This window comes from Aptenodytes patagonicus, chromosome 7 (assembly GCF_965638725.1).
Source record: "Aptenodytes patagonicus chromosome 7, bAptPat1.pri.cur, whole genome shotgun sequence".
NCBI lineage: Eukaryota > Metazoa > Chordata > Aves > Sphenisciformes > Spheniscidae > Aptenodytes > Aptenodytes patagonicus.
In genome coordinates, this window is record NC_134955.1 from 28,064,679 (window position 1) to 28,078,984 (window position 14,306).

Genomic DNA, 14,306 nt, shown 5'->3' on the forward strand with positions numbered 1-14,306 from the left:
TTGAATATAGGATGAAACTTCACACACTTTCTAAAAAATTGTCTAGTGTTGCGGTGTACTGGTAAGTAGCTATCACAGTCCACTACACATCTATTTTGGGCCAGTGTAGCCATCGCTATCATATATTTCATTTGCATAGCAGTTTTGTTATTAAAAGTGGCTACATAAATAAATAAATATAATGTAGAAAATGCTAGAAAAAGGTTTACCATTACAACAATGCTGCCACCTGGTAACCAGAAGTGTAATAGCAGAGAAAACATTCATTTTGCTCTGCCTTGAACATACAGACACTATTTTAAATAACATTTAAAATCACAAAAGCTGCAAAGTTATAATTCAAATAGGATAATTTCCCTGCATCAGATTAAATCATTCCCGTGGCCCTGTTTCATTGTAGGGAAGAAGTAACTTATACTCTCTCCAGATTAAACTCGATTCTGAATCCTGGAAAGTATCTATGGAGAATAACCAGCTGAGGGACTGACTCACCACAGTACTTAAATTAAATATGCCTGATTTTGAACACACAAGTAGTGAGAATTAAGTGCACGTTTAAAGTTATTCATGTCCTCCAGTAGCTTGCTGAATTAAAACTATACCACTAAATGTGTACAGAAAGAATCAAATCTACGGTGAGAAAGATATGGAATAAGTAAAATGAAATCCTGAGAAAAGAGATCCAAAGAAAATAAGATGTCAGGTGTTGTCACAGGTGGAAAATCCATTCATTAAAAGGAAAATGCTACAACCACGTTAAACAAGGAATACATATTTAAACAGAGAAAAAAAACCACATATAAAGTTTGGGAAACACAAAATATATTGGGAAAAGGTTCCCAGGCACTTATGAGAGTCCATAACGCTTCAAGTCTAAAATAGTTTCTAAGTATCTGTGATAAATAAGGAGGAGAGAGTGCAAACCAGAATAAATTTATTTACATGATCCCAGCAAGCATCATTGGGATGAACTCCTGCACGCTGTACTCCCTACATTAATAAAAAAATGCAGAGTATATTGTCTAGCTTTCCTTTCTAATACACAGTGCGAATGCTTCTTCATCTTATGTATTTTTAGTGACCTATTATCCTAGCATATTAGATTTTTCAGATTAGCATAAACTTCTTTCAAATTCCCTAGGAAATAACGGCTCATAGACAGTTACTGGGATACTACCCTCAAACAACACACCTTTAGAATTCAATCTAATCTAATGAATGACTGTATCTCCTTTGAACGGCAACACCGTTTAGATCATCCCATAAATTTCCAGAGAAACATATGAACACAATTATTCTTCAAGCCATGCGATGGCAGGATGAACTCCTCATTTGCCCTGGAGGAAGCAGGACCCTTCCGTCGCTGTCAAAGTGATGGAATTGACCTCTAACAGACACGTCGTCATCAGACACATGCCTGACAATTTTACAGACAAATACCTGACAATAAGAAAGCAGCAAATAAAGGAAAATGTTTCCATATGTAACGTCAGGTTTAAAAGTGTTTTAATGTTGATTTACACAGCTGTATTTTTTGCCCTAAAAAATTGGAGGTGCTGTGACAAAAGTATAGAAAACAACCAACATTCAGACACTGAATGGCAATTTCTGTTCTCCCAGAACAAGAGGATATTCAAATTAAAAGTTGGAAAATTCAGAATCAATAATAGAATTCCTATTTTTACAATGTGTGTTTCAACAGTGGAATCACCACTACTGGAAAGTATTGAGTCCAAGGAGTTAATGTCACTTTAGAGAGAAATAAGTATTTAGGTGAATCAACAATATTGAGAGTTCCAAGAACTTAGAAGAAATATTTAAGATGTACTTAAGCCAATATCTGTTAGCATTCAGAATGAGTTCTGTGTTAGATATGAAATATCCCATATCTAATTATTCCAAGGTTCTCAGTTCTTGCTTTGAAGCACCTCCTACTGGACACTCACAGAGAACAAATACAGGCTTGGAATATATGATAAATACTACAATGCCTGCATTTTAAAGAGTTTGTATATAACTATATATTTCCTTTAAACCCATACAAATGGGTTTATTTCCACTTACACTATTTTAGTTAATGGTAATAAAGGCCTATGGTGCTAACTGTAAAAAAAACTTCAGAACTGAACAATCTTTTGAATCCAAATCTAATATAACATGTCAGCATACTACGTCTTTTATCAAATCAAGAACCTCAGGACATAGCATACAGGCTTTCGGTAAAAATAATTATTTGCTAATAGGTGAGGGAGAAAGGATGAAGTAGCAGAACTAACTTCTCTAGGCAAAATGATTCCTGAAGAAGATTAGCATATTCTGATGGCAATTACAAGAGGTTCATATTTTAAATACTGCAGAAGTGACTTCTAGTCAGCTAATTTTCTTTGTAAACATTATTTCGAGGACACATACTAGAGAGGCAACTAAGTTGAGAAGAAGCGTGGCTCTGATCACAGTGCACCTCTGGATAATCTGCATAGGTTTTTTTCTTTCTCCGTATCAGTCCGTGGTAGTTCTGCCTCCTGTGGCCTCTGTTGTCTAAGGTTGCAGGGAGACAAATCTCTTCCCAGAAGGGATCTGGATGCTGTTCCAACAGCGTGTTGGGGATCAGCTCTGGAGAGAAGAGGGAGTTAATGGCAGCTCTCTAATAGGGAGAAATATTTAAGAAAGGAATAATGATCATCACTAGTCGAGTGACAGATTTTTCATACTGTGGGACCCAAGCCCTTTGAAAGAGTTCAAGCCAAAGCAAACAGCTGAGATTTCCTGACTCCCAGTGAAATGCCTCAGGCACAGGATGGTAGGTCAAAAACATATCATGCTAACTTGTGCTCCACTAGAAACAGAAGCAATGGAAAATGTACATAGGTCACATCCTGCCCATCTTCCTCACTCATATGTAAAAAATTCCTTCAGGGGAAGGGGAGGAAGTATTTGGCCCAAAATCAGGAGAGGTAGCAGCAGTCATTCTTGCATGTTCACATTTGTCCTATCAGTCTACCCAGAGAGTCAGATGTGAAAGACAGACAAAAAGTACAGTGATTGATGGGCTGCGTGCACACTCGTCTATTCTGAGCTCCCTGCCAAAAGCAGAAATCCTTTAGATTGAGGTTTTTACAGGCTAATAAAACTCAAAAAACTGAAACCCACATTTTTTTTAAATTCTTTTTTCAATATTAGTGGTAGCTAAAATGTGCTAAATGCTTGGCTTACAGAGTTTCTCTGATAAAGCTCAAAACTCAAAATGAGACAGACAAAAGTGACAGGAAATGGATATACCACCAAGTCAATAAAAGGGATGATTGTCCACCGTTGCTATTTTGACATATTCTAAATCTATGACTAAATAAGAAGCAATGACTGGAGCATGAAATGGCAATACCAGAGTAATTTTCTAATGAGGTTTCCCCCAGATCTTTTCTATATAATTAAGCAAAATTAAAATTTCTAGAGGTATCCAAGGTATTAGAACCTTGGAACTGTTTTTTAAATGGTACTTAAAAGAAAAAAAAAAAAGACTTTCTAGTTTTCAAGAAATGTATGCTTCAGATCAAGTGGGTGGATGGGGAGGGAGGACTGAAACTATTTAAGTAGTGTCATGCTTTCTAGTTGTGACTGCAAACGTCAGTAACGTATAAGTGTCTCTGAAAAAGAAAGTTCTTTCCTGAAGGTTCACATTTAGTCCTACAAACACAGTCTTCAGTAGAAGAGAAAAAAACAGAAACAAGAAAAAAGCTCTCTGAGTGGCTGTTCAGTTCTGACCCAATTATAACAATAACAAAGACTGAAATTGGTAGCAAGAATGCGAGCAGATACATACTTAGAGTAAGTACAGAACCAGCATACAGGAGATGTAACTATCAGATCTAGTTTGCTGAATGTGCTATAAACATGGCAGTGTAGGAATTCTTAATGCAATACATACGTGAAGCTGGAAAATGTACGGTACACATGTGCAACATCAGACTGTGCTCTGGTTTGTACCAACAGATCAGCAGTAGCCAGTCTTGGGTGGTTTGAGCTCTCTGGCTCCTGGAACTTGGCTATATTTATCCCAGCTGATGTAGCCTGTCAAGTGTGTCCTGCTGTTGATAAGGTGCCGTAGTTGACAACAGTGGGGGATCAAAGGGGAGGAGCAGGATGGGGGCTTCCACCGAGTGTTTCTTTAGGGGGTCTCAAAAGCCCTGCAGTCTCATTCCTGTTTAGTTCGGACCCTACTTTCTAGATACAACTGCGAGCTTCATCAGAAACAAAGTGAAGATGCCAGAGCCTGTAAAGAAAACAGGTAAGGATCATAACTGACAGACAAAACCTAAGAACAGCTTGACAGAGAAAAATGTGAGTAGCTTTTGTATGCTAGAGAAATGAGATGTCTCAGTGGAAACAAAAAATAGAGAGGAAAAAGAGACGGTATTTTATGAGGTTATAAATATAAGAGATGTTGAGTGATCTTGCAGAGAAATCAGTAACTAGTTTGGCAACTCAGCCACAGAATTTTCTCAAGAGACTTTGGATGAGGAAAGAATAGAGGTGAAACGTGTTTCATTCTCAGATTCTTTTCATTTCTCATTTCCTTTCCCAGTCACCTTTAGGACTCTGAAAAAAGCTTGTAGTCTCTCTCTTGGGCAATTAGGCAGTATAAAGCTCTCCTGGCTTTGTTTTGTTTTTTTCTTTGATCCTTTTGAGGAAGTGTAAGTGGCAAACTTTGATGGTATTTGTTGTTAGTGAAATCTCTGTGAAAATGAAAGCAAATGGCACCTGGTTCAGAGCTTACTCTTTCTCGTTCTTCCAACCAGTGACAGTGGAGCACTAGGAAAAAAAAAGACATTGTACTGCAAAGAACATATGCGTATTTCTTTTCATTCACCCTCCTCCATCCTTTCCTCTTGAGCCAGAAGATAACTAGCCATTTTCAGAAAGCCAAGGTCACAGAGCCCAGTGCAAGTCCTGCCCCACTAGAAAAACATCAGGAAAATATTTCAGATTTAGGAAAGTTCTAATTTAAAATTGAGAAATAAGGAATCACTCAGAGGCTGCCCACATAGGAAAGAAGGGGAGGCCTAGGATGGGGTGTAAGGTGCAATGAATCTATTTGTCTGAGAAGGAGGAAGAGAGCCTGGGAAGCAGAGATAGGGAGAGTTTAGCTTCAGGACACCTGTGTGTGGGTAGACGAAGGTGCCTCAGGAGCACTTTGTGTCCGCAATGAAGTTTGGAAAAAAAGTTGCCAAAAGCTGAAGTTATGATTGTTTGAAAAGTGTGCACAGATCCAATACACAGGGCCCGAGAAAATAGTACTAAATCTGGGATTCTTCACTTTTAGAGCTCTCACTTCACTGACACCGGTGTATACCCAGAATCACTACTACCTGAATGTACAGTACAAGGTGCATGCTTTTTTAATAACGTGCAGTTTCCAGAATTAGTCAACAATAGCTGTTGATACTTATTAATATAGGCTTTTGTGCTTTGCAAAGGACTGAACAGCCATCAGTCTCCTGTTAGGTTGGTCAATGGGAAAATCTCTTGTGGTCACAACAAAAGAAGATGAACTTGTTAAGAAGAACTTTCATTTTGGCCAAAATATTTGGAGTCAGCCACTGCCAGAGGCAGAGCACAAATCCAGCCCGTATCTCCCATTAAGAACTGCAAAGCACTAAAGCATGATTAACTCCAACAAGATTCTTTTTGTTCCCTCTATATGATAACTTTAAAGCAGCAGTGGTGTCACCAATCCTTCAATTTTATCACAACTATAACATCATTTGGTGTTCTTAAAGCTGCAAATTTCTGAAATCAGATGGAAGTAGAATCATATATAAAAAAGAAGTATATACCAGACCTTGTAATTGTAGAGAAAACCTTGAAAATATAAGCTGTAAAGGTTCAGCAATCACCCCAAAAATAAGACATTCATAATAATATTCTATTATTAAAGTCACATGATTTTTGAGATTTATTGAAATGTCTAATGCTTGTGATTGACAATGCTGGCAAAAAGAAATATGACAGAGTAGGCAAAATTTGACAGTGTGATCACCTAGGTATTGTGACTTTTGATTTCTAATGGTTTAACTGCCTCTAAATTAACATTTTCAGTCTCTGTGGATGAGAGGCAACTGCTCTGTTTGTGAAGATGCCCACCTTTGCTAGCTAATGGTGAAGAGAAATTCTATTCCAGCTTATTTCTCCATGAAATCTAACAGGTGCCTAACATCACTAGTCCTACACAATTCTTATGAACAAACCAGGCCAAACACTGTAATTATCGCAGCAGGGGGAGGAAAAGCTCTTACTACCCACTCTGACTGAGACAGAACCAGTCACATGCCCCATAACTTCTAGAGGGGATCTTCTCATTCTCCCAAGAGACATTAATCCCTTTGGTTTTCTATTTCATATTGTTTATATAGTTCAAGCCATTTCAAGATGGGATAATGTTGAGCATAATCTCAGGAGAGCTGAATAATCATCTAGCAATTCACACTTGGACAAATCACGATTCCTGTCTTTCACATACCATATAGTTACAATATTGAAGAACCCTAAGAGATCTTTAGTCTATATTACTGAAATTTGGGCATCTGGTGCATAGGTAAAGGAAAATGCTTCATGCCAGAGAATGATCAGAGATATTCTGCCTATATCTGCTGTTTTAAAAAAACCTTTTAACATGTTAAAAAAACAAACAAACAAACAAACAAAAAAGAAACCACAAAACCTAAAAGAGCGAAGTAGATTTTCCAACAGACATTCTTTTACTTTAAACTGACCAACTAAAATACTTCAGGATAAGTACTGCCCTATTTCTTTACACAATACCAAAAGAACTGTTATAGCTTTCCAGAAAATCTGTACACTCCCCAAAAGCAACAGGATTTAGACGACCTGTAGCAATTTAGTGTCAGAGCAAACAATCAACCATTGAAAAGCATCACTTTTTGCAGTGTTCTGTTGCAGAAACTTTATGTTCTTCTCCCTTTGATTTAAACATTTCATAGTTAATCTCTGTTCAAAGGCTCACTTTTTGGAAGGTTTTGATCGCTTTTTTTGTTGTGAAAATTCAGAAAGATTAAAAAAACCCAACCATTTCCCTAACAATATTTTGTGACATTAAGAGGAAACAGCTGACCTGTTAAACACCAAATTTAGTAGATAAATGGGACATAATGGGAAATGTGTGCATTACTATATCTGGAAAAGGAGAAGCCTGGTATTACTGACCTTCTCTGAAAATCAGTCAATTTTTATTGACTGTATTTTATACATGGAGTAGTCTAGATTTTGCAGTTCAGATTAGGAAATTTTATCAAGGGTTTATAAATAACCTGGCTTGTAAATACACAGAGGCTTTTGGCATTAAAATAATAATCAATGTTGCATAATGAACAGTGGACTGTAGAATTTTAGTTTGAATATAAGCTCATCGTTTTACCTTTGCAAACACCTAGCACAGTAAAGTACTGCTCCACGATAATGAAATTCTGTGCACTACAGTAATAAAAAAAAAATAATAATATAATAACAATTCATATAGATATAATTTCCTCTTTTATAAGTTAAAATACAAAGCAAGCTGAACATTATTATCCCCATTTTACAGAAAGTATGATGGAGGCATAGAGAGAGAGGTGAGACTGCTTAGTGAAACTATTCCTCGCCTGTTGCTCATGTTACAGGAATTTACAATCTCAGCTGCTGAAGTAGGCAAGGAATGATAAGATTGAGTAGTTCAATAGCTTTTGGATCATGGAATGATTAAGCTTGTAATTGCAAGAAGCCACTTAGGTCCTGACCGAGGAATGCGCAGCATCTTTATATAGTTCCTCAGCAAGGAATTTACAAGGTCCGTTACTGAAGTCTGCTTATCCACAGTTTGGCTTTTAACTCAATGGAAGAGCAAATGGTACAAAAGGAAAGCTAGATGCCAAGTGTAAGTACTAAAGCAAAGATAAATTTTCAACATGAAACCTTAACAAATTAAGGAATTCCAAAAGCTAGTATTACTTTTGTAATATTAATTCAATACATTGGCCAGATACATATTTTAATACCAAATACACAGAATGTGCAGTAAGATAACTCAGCTTTATGGAAGAAAACCTGTGATTCTGTTTTTTCTAATTACACTCATCACAGATTTCTGCTGGAGTTTGTAGCACGTACATTCAAACAGATACATTAGATTCTCCTAAAACATTTATACCTTTAGCAGTTTATATTTCAGAAAGGCAGAAATATAATTTGAAAGCCTTCTTTAACACACATTCTTCTTTAGTGCTTATCTCCCTCTCCTCCATGTACGTATCACAAATAATGAATGATGAAGAGCTGAAGTCAGAGCCGCCACTCTGAAAAGCAGGATGAAATAATAATAAAAAAAACCCCAAGAGGATGGCTCTCCTTTATCACTCTATCTAGCTAAAATCACTCTTGTGGAATCCACACTTCTTCCTCACTTTCATCACATACTTCACACATACTTTGAAATTCAGTGATTTTAGGAAAAGGTTTTCACCCAATGCTTGTGATTCTTAACAAGCCAAATTATTTAGAGAAAATGGCTAGGAATTGAAATTATTCCAGTTATTTAAATATTATTTTAATATATGTCTCATCTCCATTTTTTCTGACAATAATCAAATAGGAATGTTTCTTCTACCTCCTAACTTATTAGGGATACAACGGTACTTAGTAGCTACTTACTAACAACTTGATGCTGTACAAAGACAACAGAAAAACAGTCTCTGCCTCAAAATACTTACAAAATAAAAGCCCAGTAAATAGATAGACAGTTCAACAAGAGAGCAAAGGAAACATTGATTAGTACAATAGATAGCGACCTGGGTAGTAGCTTAGCCATTTTCTAGGCTTTTACATAGAAGAGTATGAAAAAGTTTTGAAGCAGAATAGTAAACTAGGTTTAGTGGGTGTTAGAAGGAGATTGCTTCAAAGCAGGTCAGAAAGTAAGGGAGAAAGCATGAAGGTGCTAGTATGAAGATTTAATAAATGGCAGCAGTAGGAAGGCAGAACACTAGTTTTCTTATTTTATTTGGGTGAAAAGTGAAGAAAATTGCTTTTGGAACTTAAATTATGTCATTCTGGTTTAATTTGGCCAAAAGCAAATGTATTTCATATTTCTTCAGCCTCCTGATTGAAAGACTTATTAATAAATTATTATCAAAATGCAATCTGATCATGGCCCTCCAAATAGAGCTTTTTATTACTAATTAAGGAAGCTGTAACTCATGTAATATACATAACTGTATGGCTGATGTGTACATCTTCAGGTGTTACAAGACTTTTAAAGGATGGGTGCTGCATGCCAGTTTCGGTAGCAGCAGCATTAGCCACCGAAAAGTTTTCTGCAAGACTATTGCAGACCACACACAGCCTGCTTCCTCTTCTGCCTGGGGTAGGAATTTGCTGGTTTACATTATTCAGAAATTATATGAAGTTCTTTGCATTATGGAAGCTAGAAGTGATTAGGAAGATCTGGGACATGAGATGTGAAGTGCTGAAAAATGGGTTAGTACGAAGTGGCTCTAGCCTCATTTTCTTTCATTAGCTCCACATCCCTCTTCTCTCCCCATGTTAACTCCCCGCAGCAATTCCAATTCCATCCCCCCAAAACACACACACACACACACAGAGCACCTATCGCTCTCCTTCCCTTCAATAATTCCTGTCATCATCAGCACTGGTAAACTCATGTGCGTCTCTGCCCTCTCTCAAGAATTGCTGTAGTATGTTAGTACTAATGTCATCTTTCTCTCCCTTTGTGCAGGGTGGGTTAGAATTTACTGGGAAGCAGAGAGTTAACTAAGTGGGCGGCAGAGGACATGGGCTACTTGGTCATCAGGTGCCCCAGCCCAATGGCTCCTAAGTGCATGTTCGACTGCAGTCTGGATAAACACGTGATAGTGCCTGAGATCTGTCAGTGCCTGACAGGCACAAGAGCTGTAGGACATTCCACAACATCACATGAGAGGTGTCACAGTTGTTGGGTTTTCCACAGCCTGATGGTGGTGGTCGTATCCAAGAGTGTTTTGAGCATGGGATGGATATATGGAACTCAGAGGGGTGTATCTGGGTAGAAGCCAAATGTTGAAGTGAGGGAGTGCCAAATGGGGAATGTGTTTCTGATAAAAGCGGGCAAAAGTGAGGCTCTCAGGACAGACAAGAAGTTTTGAATGGTGGTGTTTAGGAACATTCCTAATGAGGAAATAGCTGGATTAGATTGGTATAACTGCATGAGAAAAAAAAAAATCTGCTGGTGAACTTGGATTTATGTGTTACTTAAAGTAGCAGGCACAACAAAGGAGACAGGGAACAGCTGATCTCTCGCTTCTCTTTCTTCTGTTAAGCAGCTCATTTTTCCCCCAGAAGGAAAAATGACAGCATTCTCTTCACATGCTTGTTCAGCAACCTCTGTTCTGCAACAAAGTAATTTCCTGTAAAATCTCCAGCCCTGCATCGCTACTTTTCCTTTGCAAATACGAACACTGAAAGATGAAAGGGAATACAGATGAATACAGAGAGACACTATTTTGGACACTGTCACCCACTGACTCTGAATCTCAAGTGCAGGAAAATGACTCTTAGAGTCTCCTTTACCTGTGAAAAAGTGGGTTCTCAAAAACTGTTCCTGCAGGCCTTTATTCTCATGGGAGATTTTGGGCTTTTCCAATTTTATGCTTTAGTGGAAGTATTCACAATCATTTTAAGTTGGAACCAAAATGAGTCTTTTGGCAGGAAAGGGAGAGAGAGGAAAAAAAAAGGACAAGGAGACTTACTTGTAAACTTCTACATATGTATTTAGATTTCCCGAAAGTCAGAAATATTATGTGGTGGTGAAGATTTCTCACTGTGCATGTAGCTCTGGCCAACAATCTGTTTCTGTTGAGTCATCTAAAATAAATGTAAGAAACCTAATCATTTTGCAGGGTGTGCAGCAGATCAGAGAGTTACTTCCAAGTATGCATGTCTTGAAACCCTGCCACTTGTAGGCTGGAACCTTTACAGGCCACATTGCTGTTAAGTAATTAATATATTTATAGATTCTTTTGTGCTTAAATAGAATAGTGATTATGATAGCACTCAGAGACAAAAAAGATGCCTCTTAGCTGCTTTATCTCTAGCGTCACAGGGAGAGGAGCCAGATAGTAGGTATTTCAGGAGTGGGTTCCAGAACTGACCTGGCTCCCCACTGTGCGGTAGCCTGGCCACCTTTACATGTCTTTTGAATTCTGTATATCAAACCTGCTGTCTACAATAACTCATCTGCAATTATTCACGATACACTGCATCAAAGTATACCCTGCTGTGTTATCTACTGAAGTGCAATGCTGTATCAAAAGATGTGCAACTGATAACAGGCTTTTGAGTATTACGCTATAGCATAGAGCCCTATATTCTACACGGTCCTATATTCCGTTTAAGAACAATTACACCACTTACAGGCCTGCGGTTAGAAAAAACACAAATAAAAGCATGCGGGGACATTCCACTCCCAGAGGAAATTTCACACACTTATATCTTAACATGGAAGAAAAGCATGCAGAAGAATATAACTGGAGCTCAGTCAAGGCTACTATAGGCTCAGTGCAAACCAAAATGTTTTTTTCATCAAATATATAAAATGTGGGGATAAAAAAGAAAAAAGAAAGAGAAAAAATGTAATTTAGGTTTTTATATAACAAAGAGAGGCAAAATACAATACATACTAAATTCTAAAAGTATTTGTAATTGATACTTTAATTGATGTTTAAGCAGCTTTGAATGCTTTGCAAAACAATGCAAGAAACATGAACTGTATTATGACTAAAGTCCAAAGGCCATCAGATGAAATCTTTGCAGATGTAACTCTACTGAGGTCAATTAATTTATGCAGTCTGAGTTCATGCTACAGGAATAGAGATTTTGTGCAATGAACAGATGGTATTATTACTAATATACCATTTATACTAACTAAAGCACCTGTTTGAACATGAGTATAAACTATTTTTTTTAAATATTTCTATGCCACGTTCCCTTCATTTTTGTAAAGCAGAATCAAAAGTTTAAAGCTAATTATAACTGTTGTTGTGGTGTTTGGAAGAGTTCTTGTTGCTGCCCAAGTAGAAGAGCCATAGACAATTTGCCACAGAGGTGACAGATATAAGTAAATGTGATGGAATTACTAATATTTTATAAAAGCGTGGTTATGCAGGGGTAAGTCAATAAAAAGATGACATAATGATGCACAAAAACCATTCAATGTATGAATCAGAATGTTAATTACTGGTATTTTTATACATGAACATAGCTCATGGCAATTAGCAAAAAGATAACAGATTTCGTTAAGACCAAAACATGAGCATAAAATGAAAAAATTTATTCAAAATAAAGTGAAGAAATCTAAATAAATAAATCAGGGTAAAGAAATTAGTAAAATAAGTTACCTTATAAAATTGAATCTTGAGAAAGATTAGGATACTCATGGACCAAAATCACGATACATTGCTTGCTTTTGAAATTCCTATCTATTGTGCTACTTTGGTTACATATGAACCAAAACAGATCATTTGGTTTATGCTTGTTCACCCCATATATTAATAATTTAATTAATTCTCATTATAAGCATTATAAGTGCTTCTGGACACATAGAGGAAATATTTTGATCCACCTTGTAATTAATTAGAAAACTAGTTGCTGTAGAGTGCTATGTGGGCAAGTACTTTAATTTTTAATGCTGAACTAAACATTTGAATGCAAACAACAATTGATATTATTTTAGCTGGGATAAAATTACAAGGGCCATCATAGGAACGTGCATCCCTTTCCACTAAAGCCCTGATCAGTCAAAACAGAAGGACTAAACATGAACCACTAATTCATTGTGGTATATTAGCACACAAACTGCAATTTTGTTGCAGGAACAGATCCTGAACCTGTTTAACAACTGTATTATGCAACTGTTAGGACAGAATTAATATTTCTAAATGAAACTGCATAGCAAATTAACGTAGAGAGCTTGATATGTAAGAATACATATCATACCATCTTGTCATAGCTCAAAACATTCACTTATGAAAAATCAGAGCTCATTATGGGGGAAAGAAAGGAAGATGGACAGTGAGATGAGTTTGCTATCCATTCCATTTTATTTCATGACAATATGGAGAAGATATGACATCTCAGTCAGAGACAAAATTTGATAAATGCAGACAATTCCACGACTTCTCTGTGGAAAGTGTTGTAATTTATATCTTGCATGGGCAAATGGGAGAGAAAGGAGACAGCTGTTGCAGCCACAACAGCTGACTACACCAGATATGCCGCAACTGCAAAACAGATTTTAGTGAGCCCTCTCTCTTTTTTTAGTTTCTGCATTTACCAAGAAGCCGAAGACGACAGAGGTGACAGCCGGAAGCACAGCTGTGTTTGAAGCAGAGACAGAAAAAGCCAGCATCAAGGTGAAGTGGCAGAGAGCTGGCACAGAAATTACTGAAAGTGAGAAATATGTCATCAAGGCAGAAGGAAACAAGCATTCACTGACAATCAATAATGTAGGAAAAGAAGATGATGTGACATATGCTGTAATAGCTGGAAGTTCCAAGGTCAAATTTGAACTCAAGGTCAAGGAACCAGGTACAGCGTTTCCTAAGCAATGCTAATTTCATCAGTATTTCCAGGCCCACATGCAAACTTCATGAATGAGGTCCATGGAAATCAGCCTAACTTAACACTAAAATTTCTCTACCAGCAATATATCTGTTTTGCCCAGTTATTTGAAGCTACTCATTAATATTAAGCTGAGGAATACATTTTCTGTGGCTAAGACACACATTTCCGGTTGTCAGAAGTCCACACAGTGGAGATCACAGAGGAAATCTCAATGTACATGTTTAGAATTCTCTGTCAAGCTTTTCAACTTAACTAGTGAAAAGCAAAGCAAAGCTAGACTAACCTAACCTGACCTAAACTAAGATGCCTGCATCTTAGGCCTGTTTTTTTTTTTTTTTAATTATTTTATTTAAATACAAAATTGTAACAATTGACAAAAAATTTACAAGTTATGCTGTAATATTTTTAGGAGCTCATACGTTCCTAAAAACTGTCTCAAAATCACCTGCTAATAAAAACACATATTTCAAGAGGGACTTGAATACGAAGAGTAACCTTTGTATTATTTGTATATCACCTATCGTTACTACCTCTGTATGCATTAAAGGATCAGTTAGATGGGAAATTTAAAAACTTCCCCAGGCTTTTCCTGGGAAAATCTATAAAGAACCAAATTCTCTGAAATTTTTGCATGAAAAATG

General features: G+C 37.0%; 1 protein-coding gene across 1 annotated transcript in view; it reads left to right on the forward strand.

The window, feature by feature from the left end:
* Positions 1-4,260: 4,260 nt before the first annotated feature.
* Positions 4,261-14,306, forward strand: part of MYBPC3 (myosin binding protein C3) — a 65,912-nt gene continuing 55,866 nt past the window's right edge. Inside the window, exons 1-2 of the mRNA XM_076344473.1 lie at positions 4,261-4,285; positions 13,363-13,629. Coding sequence (XP_076200588.1) covers positions 4,261-4,285; positions 13,363-13,629 — 292 coding nt within the window. The remainder of the gene's footprint in view (positions 4,286-13,362; positions 13,630-14,306) is intronic.